Source organism: Aethalodelphis obliquidens, unplaced genomic scaffold (assembly GCF_003676395.1).
Source record: "Aethalodelphis obliquidens isolate GAN/ISIS:26980383/991018 unplaced genomic scaffold, ASM367639v1 scaffold44, whole genome shotgun sequence".
In the NCBI taxonomy this organism is placed as follows: domain Eukaryota; kingdom Metazoa; phylum Chordata; class Mammalia; order Artiodactyla; family Delphinidae; genus Aethalodelphis; species Aethalodelphis obliquidens.
Window position 1 is genome coordinate 15,497,053 of NW_020837988.1, and position 15,578 is coordinate 15,512,630.

A 15,578-nucleotide genomic window follows, 5' to 3' on the forward strand; every position below is an offset into this window, starting at 1 on the left:
CACCTGTATGCTCACTACTCTAAGGGCTTTACGTGTATTAACCCATTCAAGCCTCATGTCAACCCTGTGAGGAAAGTACCATTATCCCCATTGGACAGATGAGGAAACTGAGGCTCAAAGATGCACAGCTAATAAACTGCTCAATCAGGATCTGAGCCGGGCAGTTTGGCTCCAGAGCCTGTCCTCCTATAACCACATCACCACACTGTACGAATGATCTGTTTCCTATGAAGCCCTGGGTCTCGGTCGTGGCAGGGCTGGTCCACCGCGGCCTCCTGGCTTCACCAAGGAAAGTCCAAGGAGGGGGCTGAGCGGGCGCTGTGGAGGAGGGGCTCACCGGGCTGGTCCCGGTTCCAGTGGGTGTACATGACCTCATCCCCGCTGAGCCAGCGGAAGGAGCCGGTGAAGTTGAGGTCCTGCAGGGCCGTCCAGAAATACTCGCCGTCCCAGTTGTAGATGAGGCTGCTGACAAAGGCCTGCTCGAACCTGCGGGAGAGAGGCTGGTCGGGGCAGGGAGCTTGCCCCCCACCACTCCCTGGGCTACAGGCCAGATGCCCTGCTCCAGGAGCCTGGGTGCTGCACCCAGTCAGAAACTTCCTCAGGGGGCTCCCTGGGTGGCGCAATAGTTAATAATCTGCCTGCCAACGCAGGGGACACGGGTTCGATCCCTGGTCCAGGAAGATCCCACATGCTGCGGAGCAACTAATCCTGTGCGCCACAACTACTGAGCCCGCATGCCACAACTACTGAAGCCCGCGTGCCTAGAGCCCGTGCTCCGCAACAAGAGAAGCCACTGCGATGAGAAGCCCGCCCACCGCAACAAAGAGTAGCCCCTGCTCGCTGCAACTAGAGAAAACCCGTGCACAGCAATGAAGACCCAATGCAGCCAAAAATAAATAAAATAAAATAAATTAATTTAAAAAAATTAAGAAATGCTTTAAAAAAGAAACTTGCTCAGGGAAGTGGGGACCCCTGGGGACCCTGCAGCTGACACAGAGCCACCCAGGTCCCCTTCTACTGTCTTCACCTCCATGCCTTGCTGAGGAGAGAGATAATCAGACAGAGCCAAGGTCTCTTCGGGGCATCCAGCCCACACCTACGCCTGTTCCTGCCCCTGCCCAGGACCTGTCCCTGCCCCTGCCCCTGCCCAGGACCTGTCCCATGCTGGGGTCGCTTAATAAACGGGAGTCATTCTGGTGACAATATTAGAAAAAGGCCCTGGAGCCTGTTGAAGCGCAAAGGACTCGAGTCCCTCTGCACTGGATGGCAGGATGCTGCCCCCTTTGGAGGAGGGACCACATTAGGCCAGGACATAGGGGAGGGCTGGTCCCTCTCCTGTACCTGTTGGTGATGGTGACCAGCTGAGAGCCGTGGTCGGTGCACAGGCGCCGGGCCTCACTGTAGGTCACCTGGTCCTCTCCCAGCCAGTAGCAGGATGGGCTGTGCCACGTCCAACCCTGGCTCAAGAGAGTGGGCAGAAAAGGGGTGTCGGGGGGGAGGACTCTCCTTTCTCACCCATAAATCCTGGGGTGCAGGTGCTATCAGTGGCACCACTGAATTTTCTGCAGGCTTGGGCACAGAACAGAGGGGACTGGTTTGACACCAGAGCCGGCTCTTCCTGTGCTGTGTTCTGCACCTTGTCACTCCACGCTCCCCTCCCTACCGTTACCCACAACTGCCAGGCCCGGGGCGTAAGCATGGCCCACGGGTGGCTGACTGGGAGACAGCCAGTCACCCGGCCTGTGGCCTGGCCACGAAAGATGAGTGGCCCACCGGGTTCCTCGCTTGGGTGTTTGAACCAAGAGACGCAGTGGGAAAACTGCCAGTTGGCTGGGAAACCAGAGCCAGAAAGCTGGGAGAGCTGCCAGGATGTGGAGGGGGCTGGGCAATCCTCGGGGGCCTGGAAAAGCTGGAGGACACGGAGGATGCGCCTGGCCCGCGAGCAGGGGGGACAGACCCTCGGCGAGGGGCAGCAAAGCTGCGGAAGAGAGACCACCCCTCCTACACGGCTGGCTCGCTGCCCCCATCCCTGTGAGGCCGGGGAGGCTTCACCCCCCCGACCCCTTGTCCCCTGGGCCACCTGAGGGCCTCTCTGCTTTGCCTTGCAGGTGAGGACCTGAGGCTCAGAATTACGTGGCTCTATTTTGTACAGACAGTGCAGGCAGAGCCCAGACCGGAACCCACACCACAGAGGTTGTGTCTGTCCCTGCCACAGCCCTGTTCCTCCTAAGATGACACCAGGTGCCTGCCAGGGCCTTTGCCTCCAGGAAGCCTTCAAGTGGGATCCCTGGGGGTGGGGGCTGGAGCTTGGGAGAGAGAGCGAGGCAGCCCCCAGGGCAGGACCCAGCGCAGAGGAGAAAGTGGCATGTGTGTGTGTGTGTGTGTGTGTGTGTGTGTGTGTGTGTGTGTGTACATGTGCATATGTGTACATGTGCATGTATTTGTGTGTATACGTGTGCGTTATGTGTTTGTGTGTGTGTATGTGTATATTGTGCATGTCTACGTGCGTATGTGTGTACGTGAGCGGGGCCTCTGCAGATGGAGCCGCCAGGGGCCAAAACACAACCAAGTGGGCTTGAAGAGCAGCCTCCCCACGTGTGTCCACACTGCTCACACCCCTGCTCCTCTGGGGGCGGCGAGGGGTGGGGCGGGCGGGCGGCTGGAGGAGGGAAACAGATCCATCACCCACCCTCACCCTCTTTCATACCTCCGCCCCCCCCGACTGATTCATTCCCCCCATTCAGTCCTAATCCCTTCCCTCCCTGGGGCGAGAGCCCAGGGGCGGAGACACCGCATGGCCCCGTTCCTCCTGAGGAGACAGACAAGCACACGCTATGCCAGCAAGTGAGGCGGGAAGATGGGGCCGGGGTGCACAGAGGGCCAGGGTCTCCCCGGCAGCCTCCACGCAGGGGATACTGAACCAGACGGGGGGACCCGCCCACCGCCACCTCTGGGTTCTCCGTGGCTTTCCATGGAGGGGGGCTCAGGGCTAGGGGTGGCGGGGGAGCTCTGCTTCTTCCCAACAGCTTCTCCCCCCCACCCCACCTCATCCAACATCACTCCTGGAACGGAGCAGGTTGGAGAGTAGAGGAGGGGGCATGCCGAGGAAGGGACGATGCCATGGGAGGCTGCGGGCTTCCACCTGCCCTCCTGCCCCTGGGAGCCCCTCTGGTTGGCCTCACCCGGGGCAGCTCCAGAAGCACCCTCACCTTCCGGCAGCCATGGTCCTCCTCAGCGGCCCCCTGGCTCAGCTGGCCTGCCTTCTTGCAGATGGATGGCAGGGACTGGTTACAGGGACTGTCATTCCAGCGACCTTCCTAGGGACACAGGGTAAGGGGGAGTCTCAATCTATCTCCTCCAAATCTCCCAAACCCCTTCAGTGAACCTGGTTTCCAGACCTGGCCGTGCCTCTGACTTGCTGTGTGATTCTGAGCAAGAAGCTTGACCTCTCTGTGCTCTAGGCTGGAAAATGGGGGAAGCAGGATTAGTGCTACAAGCCTCACAGGGCTGACGAGAGCACACAGGGTTGATGCGCAAGTGCCTCGAAACTTTGACAAGCACTGTCTAAATGGAAAAAGGTGCTCTCTTAAATTACTTACAGCTCATTTCATAAACATGAAGGACAAGCTGGCTAAGACTGTTAGCAGGACAGACAGATGAGATTCCCAGGTCGGCAAGGCGTCCAGCCAGTACCTGGAGATCCAGGGCGAGCAGGGGCCGTGTGCCCAGACCCTCACCTCAGCTGACGGAGCTGAAGAGGAACTTAGTCCTCGGCCCCTCCTAACTGCCTTAGCCCTCCTGTGTCCAGGGCACCCAGCCAGCAGTTTTTGTCTGCCTTGAGCTGCATCTGGAGGGCAGAGGTGTTAATATGTCCCAGGCCCCAGGAGAATGCCTGGCACATAGCAGATGCTCAATAAATAATTGTTCATAAATTTTTAAATAGCATCCTCTAAGCCAGACGTCTCCACAGTCGCTGGCACTGTTGGCTGTATCTCACGGCAGAATGTCCTGTCTCTGGAGTAAGTAGTCTGTCCCTACAGCTTTGTCCATTCTTTAAGGGCCAGACTTATCTCTGCTTGAAGCCCTGGATCAATTCCTTCATCCACCCACACTGTCTGAGCCAAAGCCATGGCAAACAGTCACAGCTCCATCATTTCTTGAGGGGGCAGGACCCTGGGCTGGGTAGGGCTGGCACCGAGCAGTCCTGCCTGCAGAGCATGTCCACATAATGTGAGTTCTGACGCCACCTGCAGGTGGGGAAGTGCAGCTGGCAACAGACCAAGATCGCACCAGGCACCGTCCTAAGGCTTCACAAGAACTAACTCCTTTAATCCTCCCAGTGACCCTCTGAGGTTGGCACCATTAGAGTTCCCCTGACAGATGAGGAAACTCAGGCTAGGTCTGGGGGCCCCGTGACAGGGAGAGGGGGTTCTCACCGGCCCCCAGATGGTGACACAGTCCTCCAGGCTGTCCCGGAAGTTGTTGGGCTCAAAAGGATGCCAGTGGGTGAAGCTCACGAGGCTCCCATCGGACCACTCAAAATTCATCTGCAGTTTCAGGTCGTTGAGACCGATCCACAGCTCCTCCACCTCTGGGGTGCGGTCGGGGAGAGGGGACACGGGGGGGTCAGCCTCAGGCACCGGCAGGGGAGGGAGGGACCGCCCCTGGGCCTCCGGGCGGATGGGACGGGCGCGGGGGACGCAGCCCCTCACCCTGCTTGATCTGCTTGGTGATGAACTCCAGCTCGGCCACGCTGTGGATGCTGAGCAGGTCGCCCCCGCCCCGCAGACACATCTTCTTGGACTCCTGCCAGCTGCGCTTCTCAGCCTGCAGGCGGTAGCAGTGGCCCTGGAAGGGCTGCCAGCTGGGCTCGCACTCCACCTTCACGTTGGCCCACACGTCTGCGGACACCAGAGAGGCCGCTGCTCAGGGACCGAGCTGCCCAGCCCGGGAACCGACCCCCTGGGTGTCAACACAGGCAGGGGCCTGGAAGTCACCCCCTCCCCAAACCTGTCACAGATCCGCCCTTCCCACGAGGACAGGTCTGAATACCGAATGATGCTGGAAAGACAAAACTCCCAGGGTGGCTGAAGCCCCGGGAGGTGGTGGCAGATTCCACCCAAGACAGGACGGCCCCCCCAAGCTGGGGCTCTCACGGAGAGATAGATGGGGATTCGGGACAGACCAGCCCCAGGAGCCTCAGTTTCCTCCTCTGTAAATGGGGTTTCCTGCTGTAAGATTACAACTTAGCGCGTGTCCACCTCACTTAATAAATGACACAGCCGTCACTGTCTCAAAGAGCATCTACAGAGTGTGGCTCCACTAATCTGGGATGAATGGGGTGGGGACACGGGGCCTCCCAGGTCAGCCGCTCGTGAACTCACCGCTGCCTGACGGGCGTCCCCTGGCTGGGATTTTTACTCTTGATCCTCCCCCCACCCCCACCCCCAGCTCCTCTCCCTGGACCCTAGGGCTGAGAAACCAACTGGCCTTAGGCCCTTCCTCACTCCCGTTTCCATGCATTTCAAGATCGCCCTCTAGGGATCAGGGTCCGCAGGCACCTGATGCAAACAAGCTCTCACTTGGGTCTTGGCAAGAGAAAACAAGACTTTACCAAACCACCCACAACATCAGGCTTGGACAGGATTCTGCTGGCTGGGCAAGAAAGCATGTACCCACTTGAAGCATCGCCCCACTGGGATCCACTCCATCCTGGGAGATGCTCCAGGGTCCAGCCATACTGTCTCTTGGAGACCTGGCAGAGTGGGGAAGGGCTGAGGGCCTGAGCAGCCTCCCTCCTTGGGATAGGATCAAGACCTATCGATCATCTCTTGTCAGCCGCTGAGCTAAGACCCAAGGCTGCCTCCTTGGATACAAGAGTTTAGTGGGTGTGCAGACCCAAGGGCTGTAGGAAGAAGGGAGTGTAGGAAATGAGGACGCTTTGGGGGCATGACGGCGCCTGCCTCTAAAATGACAGGCTTTGAGTCCCGGGAGGCAGAACCACCCAAGAAACTGCTTAGAAAATACACCTCGTGCAGAGAGATGTGGGCCAGGATGAAAGAGGAAATCCACGGCTAGAGACATACCTGCAGGTCCGTGAGGCCCCAGAGGAGAACCCCCCACAGCAGCCACTCTGGGCAGATCCAGGGGACAGAGGACTTGGTGAGGGGCCAGTCCCGATGGGGGCCACAGAGAGGCCTGCCCACACTGGCCCTGTGGCCCTCCTTTCAGAAAGGGAAGCCCTGGAACTGGTGCCTGCCCCAGGCTCCCCCTGAGCTGGAGGTGAGGCGCCCTAGATGTGGGTGCCAATGTTTGAAACCTTTGCTCCTGACCCCCGAGGGGGTGAGGACAGACAGTGGTGGCTAGTGACCCTGAATCAGCCTTTGGCAACACTTCAATGGTCAGAAGCAGAAGTTTTGCTCTGTAAGCTCTTACTTTCTGTTTTGTGGATTTTTTTCTGGTTTTGCTGTATTTTCCATGTATAAATCCCGTCTTCACCCCATGGCTACTGGACTCCTGCAGTAGCCCCTCCAACCTAAGGAGACGCTCCTTTAAGCCAGGCCAGGTCTCCAGCCTTAAAGCAACCCTGCAATGGGGTTGAGTTTATCCTCAATTTGCACCTCTGAGACTAAGCTGCGGACCCAAGGCCACACCCCAAAGCGGGTGCCGGCCTCTAGAGCTATCTCGGTGAATCACAAATGTGGACCAGACACTCCCTGCCTTAAAAGTCTGCAAAGGCTCCCACAGCCTACCCGGCCCCACCCAGATTTCACCCAGAAGCCAAGATCCTTCAGGAACTGGCTGCAACCTGCCTTTCTGAACCGTCTTGTTCCCCTGCCCTCTAATCCAGTACTTTTCAAACTGTACCTGCACATGAATCGCCTAAGCATCTTGGGAGATGCAGGTTCTAATTCAATTAATTGGGGGGGGGGGGGTGCACCTGAGATTCTACATTTATAACAAGCATTTATAACATCACCTGGGAAGGTGACGCTGTGCTGCTGGACGGCGGACCACACTTTAAGTGGTTAGCGCCTATACTCTAACCCTTAGTTAGGGAGCAATACTCCCCGTCCTTAAAGCTGCCGTGAACTTCCAGGCCACCGTGCCTTTGCACCTGCAGTCCCCTCTGCCAGGAATGCCCTTCCCTCACACCTCTTTATGCCTTTTTAAACTTACGCTCAACTTGAAAGGCCCAAATCCAATGTCACTTCCAGGAAACCTTCCTTAAGTCTCTGGAGCTTAATCAATTTCTTCTCTAGGCCCCTCTGATATTTATTATACATGTGTTTTATAATAGCACATAACTCAGGATATTCCAATTGAATGTTTAGGTGTCTGTCACCTCCAGCAGGCTGTGACCACCACGAGGACACGGTGAGTCCCGAGGCATTGAACACTGTGCTCAACGAACGTTCCCGGAACGAATTAATGGCACATTTCAGTTTGTTCAGACTTCAGCTGAACCATTAAAAAGAATAGCGAGGATCAGAGACCCCAGTGCTGGGAGGCTGAGCCGCCGGCGGCTGCGGCCCTGACGAGCCCCACCCACGCCCCGCGGCTGCCAGGCTCACCGGGAGGCGGGGGCTCGGCGGCCGTGGCATTGGGCTTCTTCTTGCAGACGTAGGGCAGCGCGATGCTGCAGTCGCGGTTCTGCCAGCCGCCCGACGACTCCGTGCGGATCACTCCGCAATTCTCCTCGCTCGGGTTGTCCGGCTGATCTGTGGGGAGGGCAGGGCGCCAGCGCCCCAGGCGAGAGAAACTCACCTCCTGGCCCGGGAGCCCTACCCCGAACCTCGTGGTCCCTCGGGAGACCTGAGCCCGCTCAGATGCCCAGCGCCCCGCTTCGGCCCTCCTGCTGCCTAACCTGGGCCCACGTGGTCCTGGTGCCTCTACGCGGCAACCCGTTCCAGCCCCGCCCGCCCGCCCGCCCTGGCCAGGCTGCTGGCGCGCTCGGTGCCCCGGTGCCCGCGGCTGAAGGGGTGCGTGGACAATAAGATCCAGTCCCCTCCCAGGCCCTGTGTCCCGAGGAAGGGGCATCGGTTCCTAATTCGGACAACACACGCCATGGACCAGTGGCGCCCGGTCCAGAAGGGAGTGGAAATCGGCCCCCACCCTCACTGCTCTCCTGGAGCAGGGTACCAGCGAAGGAGCAAATAAGAGACCAAGTGCCTGTGCGGAGGTCCCCTGGCCTCCCTGCGCCCCAAACCCCGCGCCTCACCACTCTCCCAGTTGAGGTACTTGAGAGGCGAGTTGTCCGACCACTGCCAGCCTCCGCTGGTGTCCAGGTCGTTAAGGCCAATCCACAGTGTGGAGCTATAGCCAGTGAGCAGCCCTGACAGCAAGACAGCGACAGTGAGGAAGGGGTCGCCCCATCCCTGGCCCTCCACCCTCTGCCCCACCACCAGCATCCCTACCCCCACCAGCAGAAAGGGCTCAGGGCCCTCCAAAGGCAGGGCAGGTCTCAGGCGCCTGCCCCCCGCCCTGCCCCAGCCTCACCATTGATGTAGGTCTGCTCGTGGATCTCCGTGATGCTCAGCAGATCCGCCCCCTGTTGCTCACAGCTGGCCCAGGCCTCCCTCCAGGACAGCGTGGACTGGAAGTTAAACTGATAGCAGCTGTCCGTCAGCTGGTCCTTGTCCCAGAAGGTCTCACAGTCGTTACCTGCCACCACGATAGCCGAGTGTGGGTCCCTCCCCAGCTCTGTCCTGCAGGGCCCACAGGGGATCCCTCCAGGAGTGCAGTGACTCCACACAGGCTGCCCCGTGCGACGAGGAGAGGCCACTTCCCACTCTGCCCCGCAAGTTCCGCCACCCGCTCGCGTCCCCCAGGGCCAGCCTCCCGCCAGCCCCGCCCGCTCCACTCTCACTCTTGATGGGGCAGAAGCCCCAGCGCTCGTCCTTGCCGTAGTCCTGGGTGGTGGCGCACCACAGGTGCCCGTCCTCGCGGCCTGTGCTGGTGCAGCCGTGGAACCACTGGTTGTCATACTTGAAGGGGATGGTGCACGGCTTCCCGTGGGAGTTGCCCTGGATGGTGTAGACCTCTGCAGGAGAGGGGAGCCAAGGCCTTGGCATCTGGACCCCAGAGGCTGCCTATCCCTCAGACAAAAACCCCCTATAACCCTGGGAGCCGGGGTGGGCAGGGGTCAGCAGAGAGTGGGAGGGGCAGTGGCACCAGACTGTGGCTTTAACGCTCCCTCTGCCGTCAGGTCAGCCCAGGAGCCTGGGAGAGGGCCAACTGCTCATCCCATAGGGCTGGGAAGGGGGCCCCGCAGTGCCCCTTAATGCCTGTCCAAAATCCAGCTGGCCCTCACGCCAAATTCTATCTTGGAACTCCCAGGAAAGGACCCTTAGGATGAAGCTGCCCACCAGGAAAGGCCCCTCTCACTGGGTGACTCTGGTTCCTGTTCACCCCTGCAAAATGGGGATCAAGACCCCTGTGGAGGATTACCCTGGGGTCTCCCCTGAAGAGTGGGCCTGGGGGAAGGGATTTCTCATTTGATTGTACGTTATACACTGTTGTACTGTCTGAGGTCTTTACAAGAGTGTATTAACTTCGTGATTTTTAAAAAAGCAAATTATATGCTTTGAAGTCCATTTTCTCAATTATTCCAAAATGCTTCCCATTGCAATGAAAGAGGTGACTGCCAGAGGTCTACGGAGGCCAAGGTTTTGTCACCCCAGCATCTGCCCTTGTGGCTCTAGGCCCCGGACACGAGGAGCCCCAGCCCTGCCCTGCCAGCAGCCTCTCACCGTAGTAGGGCCGAGCACACAGATCCTCATCGCTGCCATAGATGCGCCACTGGCCGCTGCGGGTCTGGTCGCCGCGCTCAGGGGTGCCAGCCTTGGACGTGTTGCCGGAACGGCCCCCCAGGAGCAGGGACAGCTGGTCACCCAGTGTGCGACAGTGCCAGCGAAGATTCAGTGCCTCCCGGTCACACTCGTACATGCCCAGGGAGGCGGTGGTGTTGGTGCCCGGCCAGCCTGTGCCCAGGCACTGCATGGTGCCCAGGTTGAAGAGCCGGTTTCGGGAGACCCACTTCCAGCGCTGGGCAGGAAGGCTGGCATTGCAGGCTGGGGAGACTCGGACTTGCCCACCTTGGGTCTCCAGGCAGCCCTGTAGTCCATGGCTGAAGATGAGGAAGACGTTGGGTTCTAGAAGGGAAGGCAGGACACGAGGCCATCACAGGGGTCTCCTGGCCGCCCCTGACGGCCAGGCCGCCTGCAGACACTGACCATGATCCTGGTGCTGGGCTGTGAGCCTTCTCTCATATGATAAATCACTCAGTCTTCACTACTGGCCCTTTGGGTGTTGGCAAGAGGCACTGCTGTCCCCCTGTGCCCAGTCAAGGCAGAGCCTAGGCGACCAGCCTCTGTTCCAGCCCCATGCCACCTGAAGGTAGGACTCAGCCTTCCGTCCCACCCCCCTAAAGCAAACCCAACCCCATATGGCAAGTTGGGAACTGTTGACTTTTCTGAAGATCTTATGAGGACGGTGAAGGTGTTCACATCACACACCACGCTGCAACCTTTATCCCAACCTCTGTTACGTAGCGCTGTTTTTCCGCCAGAGTTCTCCAGCCTGGAGTCGCTTTGTCTCACTCTCCCCTCCTGCTCCTCAGATGCAGCGGCTCCATCTTCTCCTCTCATTTAGAATCTTCCCAAACCACTCACCACACCTGCCCCCAGCAAAACCCAACCATTCATGTCCCATAACCATCTCACTCCTTAGATTTTAGACAGAGCTTAGCTCTCTGGCTTCCCCAATCCTGCATCTTCTCACCCATCACCTCACTGAGCAGACACTCTATGAAAGACATTGAAATCCAACCTGCCCCCTGCCCACCTACTTTACAGATGAATAAATCAAGATTTAAATTTAGAGAAGGTAGATCAATGGTTGCCTGGGGCTGGGTTGGGGTGATGGGAATGGGGAGTGACTGGGGAAAGGTACAGCGTTTCTTTGGGGGGTGATGAAAATGTGCTAATATTAGATTGTCATGATAGTTGCACAATTCTGTGAACATACTAAAACCCCATTAAAGGCACATTTTAAATGGGTGAGTTTTACAATATGTGAATTGTATCTCAAAAGCTGTGATTATACCTTAAAGTGTTTGAGAGAGAGAAAGGACGAAACTGACGTGAGTTTGAGCTGTGAAGCGACCCACTCATGGTACCAAACAGCCAGTAAGCGAACCCAGGTCTCTGTGACACCCACGTTTCACCACCTCCTTCTTGTTCCTTAGCTGCCACTTAGTACACGACATACACATGCAGCACATCTCAGCCTCCAGAGCACGTCTGCATCCACTGGCCCTTCAGGATTATTTTCATGCCTTGAAAGCATGAGTCTGACTGCTAGGGTTCAAATCTCTGCTCTGCCACTCAATGTGGGAGTTGGGCACGCGGCTTGGTTTCCTCATCGTGAGACTACTGTCAACGTTAAATCAGATAAGACATGTAAAGTGTTTGGAACGGGGTCTAGCATACAGTAAGAGCACCATAAATGTTGATGATGATGATGATTCCGTATTATAGGCAAAATATTTGACTAGGGGTAGTAGAACAATTTGACCAGAGTCACAAGGCTGAAATTTGGCCCCAGTCTTCTGAGTCCAAAGCCCAGACCTTTCTGTTCCACCATGCTGGCCTTGGCATTCCTCTGTAAGTCATTCTTTATGGCCAGGCAGTGTGATCTTTTAAAGATGTAAATAAGTTGTAAAAAAAATTTTTTAAAATAATATTGGAGTGTTGAAGGTCATAAAGAAAACAGCGATAACTTCAATAACATAATAATTTTTTCATGGCATGAAAAATGCCATAAAAAATCAAAATTCAAGTGACAAAAATATGTGTAACTTACTAGAGGCAAATAGTTTATTGCCTAAAATGAAAAGAGCTTTTATAAAAAATACAATAAATTATGAGTAAAATGGCACCAAGATAGTAGAAAATGAATAAAAGATATGTATACACAGCTAAAAAAAAGAAGAAATGCAATTGGTTCTTAAATATTTGAAATGACAGCCTCTCTCACAGTAAAAGAAAAGCAATATAAGTCAGATTAGTCTCTCTCCTGCCTTCAAAGGCAATTCATCATTCTGCAAATAAAAATTCATACTACTTACTATGAGCCATGAGACCCTAGATGTTCTGGTCCTGCCTACCAGTCTGATCTCATATGATACTACTGTCCCTTGCTCAAGTCAAGGACCTCCTGGCCCCTTCTTGAACAGGCCTCTTTCCTGCCTCAGGGCCTTTGCACTGCTCCCTCTGCCTGGCATTTCACATTTCAAAAAAGGTCACATCTTTAGAGAGGCCCTCCCTGATCTCCCAATCTAAAGTGGTAACCACAGTTATTCTCTAGCATAATTCTCTTCACAGCATTTATTGTTATCTGGTATTTTTTCCAACATCCGGGTTATCTGTGAGTCTGGGCCTACCGACTATTTTTTCTGTTGATTATGCGTCACTTTTTCCTGCTGCCTGCCATGTCTAGTAATTTTTATTACATACTAGATATAGTGGATAATGTTACGAGGAGTCTGGAGTTTTTTTTGGCGTATTGGACTTGTAGATGACATGTTACAGGGAGTCTGGACTTTTTATCTTCGTAAAAAGAATGCTGAGTTTTGTTGTGGCAGGCAGTTAAGTCACTGGTGGATCATCTCGATCCCGGAGAAGCTTTGGGTTTACGTTTTGCTAGGGTGGGGTTGTTTGCGTTTTTCTGTTCAGTCTTAAGGTGTGGCCCTTAGCCTTGGGTTTAATCACAGATGAGGCCTTCTAGAGTTTTCAAAGAAAACCTTAGGCAATTACTCAGCTCCTCTAACTTGGTGGAACTTGAATTCCAAACTCTTGTTTCCTCGGCACCAGGCAGCAACTGCAATCTCCTCCTCCAGCTGCTGTTTCTCGCTGGGCTCCTTAAAGCTTCGCTCTGCCCACGCACAGTTTACAAGCGGCCAAGGATTTGAGGAGAACTTGTAGGAGGACATCTCCTGCCTTTCCAGGATTTTCCCTCTTGATTTTTAGCTCTTCTGGTAGCCCCACACTCTGACCGGTAAAGATGTTTGAGCTCCCCAGCCTGGGCAGGGCTCTCAGGAGGAACAGCTGCTGAAGTGAACCGCTCGCTCAGCAGCCTCTTCTCTTTCAAGGACTGTTTCCTCCCCAGCCTCTGTCTGGTTTTGATTGCTCTCGAACCACTGTATTTTATATTTTGTCCTTAGTCGATAAGGACTCTTGGCCAGAGAATTAGACTAATACAAGCTAACCTGCCATTTCCAGAACCAGAGCTCATGATCTGACGTGGTTTTGTTTATTTTCTGTCTCCCCTCTTGTTCAGAAGCTTCCAAGGACTTCATCTTGACACTATATTCCCCAGTACCTATAACTCTGCCCAACATACGGTAATACTTAATATAATAACGAATGAATGAATGAATTTCATGCCTAAATAACAATCACAACCAACCCGTCTAACTTTCTGCTCCTTGTCCCGGCTGCCAAATCCATTTTCCTAAAACAGAGCGCCCACATCTCCTGCCGCCGCGTGTTTGAAACTCCGCAGTGGGAAGGCCAGTGGGGAGGGACACCGGTCACTCTATTCTCTGACAACACCAGGATGGGGGTCCTCTCGGGGCAAGACACGGGTGACTTCCTAAAGGACCAACGAGGGCGACTGCCACAGCCAATCCTCACCCGCTGCCCTCACCCCAACCCTCCCTTCCGGCCCCCCTCCAGGAACCATAAACTGGCCCAGGACTTGATCCAGGCCTGTCTGAGCCTTTGATTGGATCGGGCATTTGATCCTCAGAAACTCCACTCCAGCGAGGAGAGTCAGTAATAACAGAAAGTGGCCCTTGGCAGGCGGTAGGGAGAGGGCGTGGGACCAGAAAAGGGAGAAAGTAGTGCTTGCTTTTATAGGCGCTCTTGGAGATGGGTGGGGCTGGACATGCAGCTCAAAACGTCACAGGAGCCCACGGCAGCCCAGGGGGACAGTATCTCCCCTTCCTCCCTGACCAGAAAACCCACGCATGGTCTACATCAAGTCGTAACAAATGGCAAATGCAGGGTCTGAAAGAGGCCCACGGGGTCGGGAGACGCCACCTTCTCACCTCTCGGCAGATGAGGAAACCGAGGCCCAGAGGGCAAGAGAGCAGGATGCCCAATCGCGGTACCTTTCAAGGCCTCCGTTTCCTCCTCTGTCACGTGGATCACTGCGCAAGTCCCCTCCTCGCTCAGCTGTCCTAGGTTCTGGGTTCAAATCCACATATCTACCTGGAGCGCCTGCTATGTGCACGGTATGTCCCAGGCAACGCGGGGAACACGAGGAAACACACAGCACCAGCCTAGTTAGAGAACAGTGGGTTTGGACGCAGCAGGACCTGAGGGCAAACGAGCCCTTCAAGTCCAGGTGTCTGGAGGTGGCGGAGAGAGCTGAGTCTTCAGAGTCTGAAGTCACTGAGGATCCGCAGGGGGCAGAGGGTGAGGAATGCGGGTCACAGAAGTGCCTTGGCGGCAGCGGCGGCAGCAAATGAGAAAAGGATAAGGAACTTGGGAGCGGCGGGGAGGCTGAGGCCAATTCTCAGCGGTGGAACCCAGGGGCTTTGCTGAGCAGGGGGCTGCGGGACTCTAGGGAGAGCATTTTCCGCTCAGGGTCGAGGGGCGGGGGGAAGGAAGCTGTTTCTCCAGGGGCCAATAGAAGCAGAGATGAAGCCCAGCCTTGGCCGAGCCGGAAACGGTCAGGCGAGAGGCAAGGGAACCAGGCATTTTGAGAACTGCCTCTGTGTGCTTTGCATGCATGGTCTCCGCGGGCACACGGGAAGCGGCAGAGGGAGCTCAAAGCGCGGAGGCCTGATGCCCCCCACCTCCCAAGAAGGTCCCCTCCAGCCTCACCCAGCTCCCTAGCCTCGCTCCACTCACTTGGGGAGCCTCAGGTGGCAATGCAGGGAGTGGGAGTGGCCCCCACTAGGACCTCGGTAGGGTCCTCAGCAAGGACAAAGATGACCCCTTGTATCTGGATGGCAACCACACCGACACCACAACGCCAGGCACCCAGTTGTGGGCCACGATGCACTTGTTCAGGGAGTGAATGAATGAATGAGGCCAGGGAGGGAACTGTGCATCGAAAACCAACTGCACGTCATTCATTCATTTGTTCAACAAATATTCCCTGAGATTCTCACAGGTGGCAGGCAGGGAGCCAGGCACAGAGGGTGTGAGGATGAGCCACCCAGATACAACCCAGTCCCTGTCACCATACGGGCTGGCGGGAGCCAGGCTCTGCGTGGAACATACGGAGACGATAACGGAATCCCTGACCTCGTGGAGCTGCCCGTAGTCTCTGGTCTTTGTTTTTGTCTACCTAGCAAACTTCCCACCCTCTTCCCCTTATTATTCATAAAGTATTTTCCTGCATCTCTAGCTATGTGAGTGGGCACGAGGCTCACTACTGGCCAATAATCATGTCCATCCCCCTGGCTACAGTGATTGGCACTTAAACAGGGCTGATCAGAGTCCTCTCCTGGAGCCCTGACGTCTCCTCTCTCTGTTCACGTGGCTAAACTGGGGCTGCCAACG

The 15,578-nt window shown here is 55.9% G+C and overlaps 1 protein-coding gene across 5 annotated transcripts in view; it reads right to left on the reverse strand.

Moving 5' to 3' along the window:
• Positions 1 to 15,578, reverse strand: part of MRC2 (mannose receptor C-type 2) — a 55,135-nt gene that overhangs the window by 12,066 nt on the left and 27,491 nt on the right. For all 5 annotated transcript variants that reach the window (XM_027081273.1, XM_027081272.1, XM_027081271.1 and 2 more), the window contains exons 2-11: positions 9,753 to 10,154; positions 8,870 to 9,043; positions 8,500 to 8,664; positions 8,222 to 8,335; positions 7,575 to 7,721; positions 4,713 to 4,901; positions 4,437 to 4,591; positions 3,210 to 3,317; positions 1,342 to 1,457; positions 338 to 486 (exon numbers count right to left, since the gene is read on the reverse strand). In XM_027081273.1, the coding sequence (XP_026937074.1) occupies positions 338 to 486; positions 1,342 to 1,457; positions 3,210 to 3,317; positions 4,437 to 4,591; positions 4,713 to 4,901; positions 7,575 to 7,721; positions 8,222 to 8,335; positions 8,500 to 8,664; positions 8,870 to 9,043; positions 9,753 to 10,154 (1,719 nt within the window). The remainder of the gene's footprint in view (positions 1 to 337; positions 487 to 1,341; positions 1,458 to 3,209; positions 3,318 to 4,436; positions 4,592 to 4,712; positions 4,902 to 7,574; positions 7,722 to 8,221; positions 8,336 to 8,499; positions 8,665 to 8,869; positions 9,044 to 9,752; positions 10,155 to 15,578) is intronic.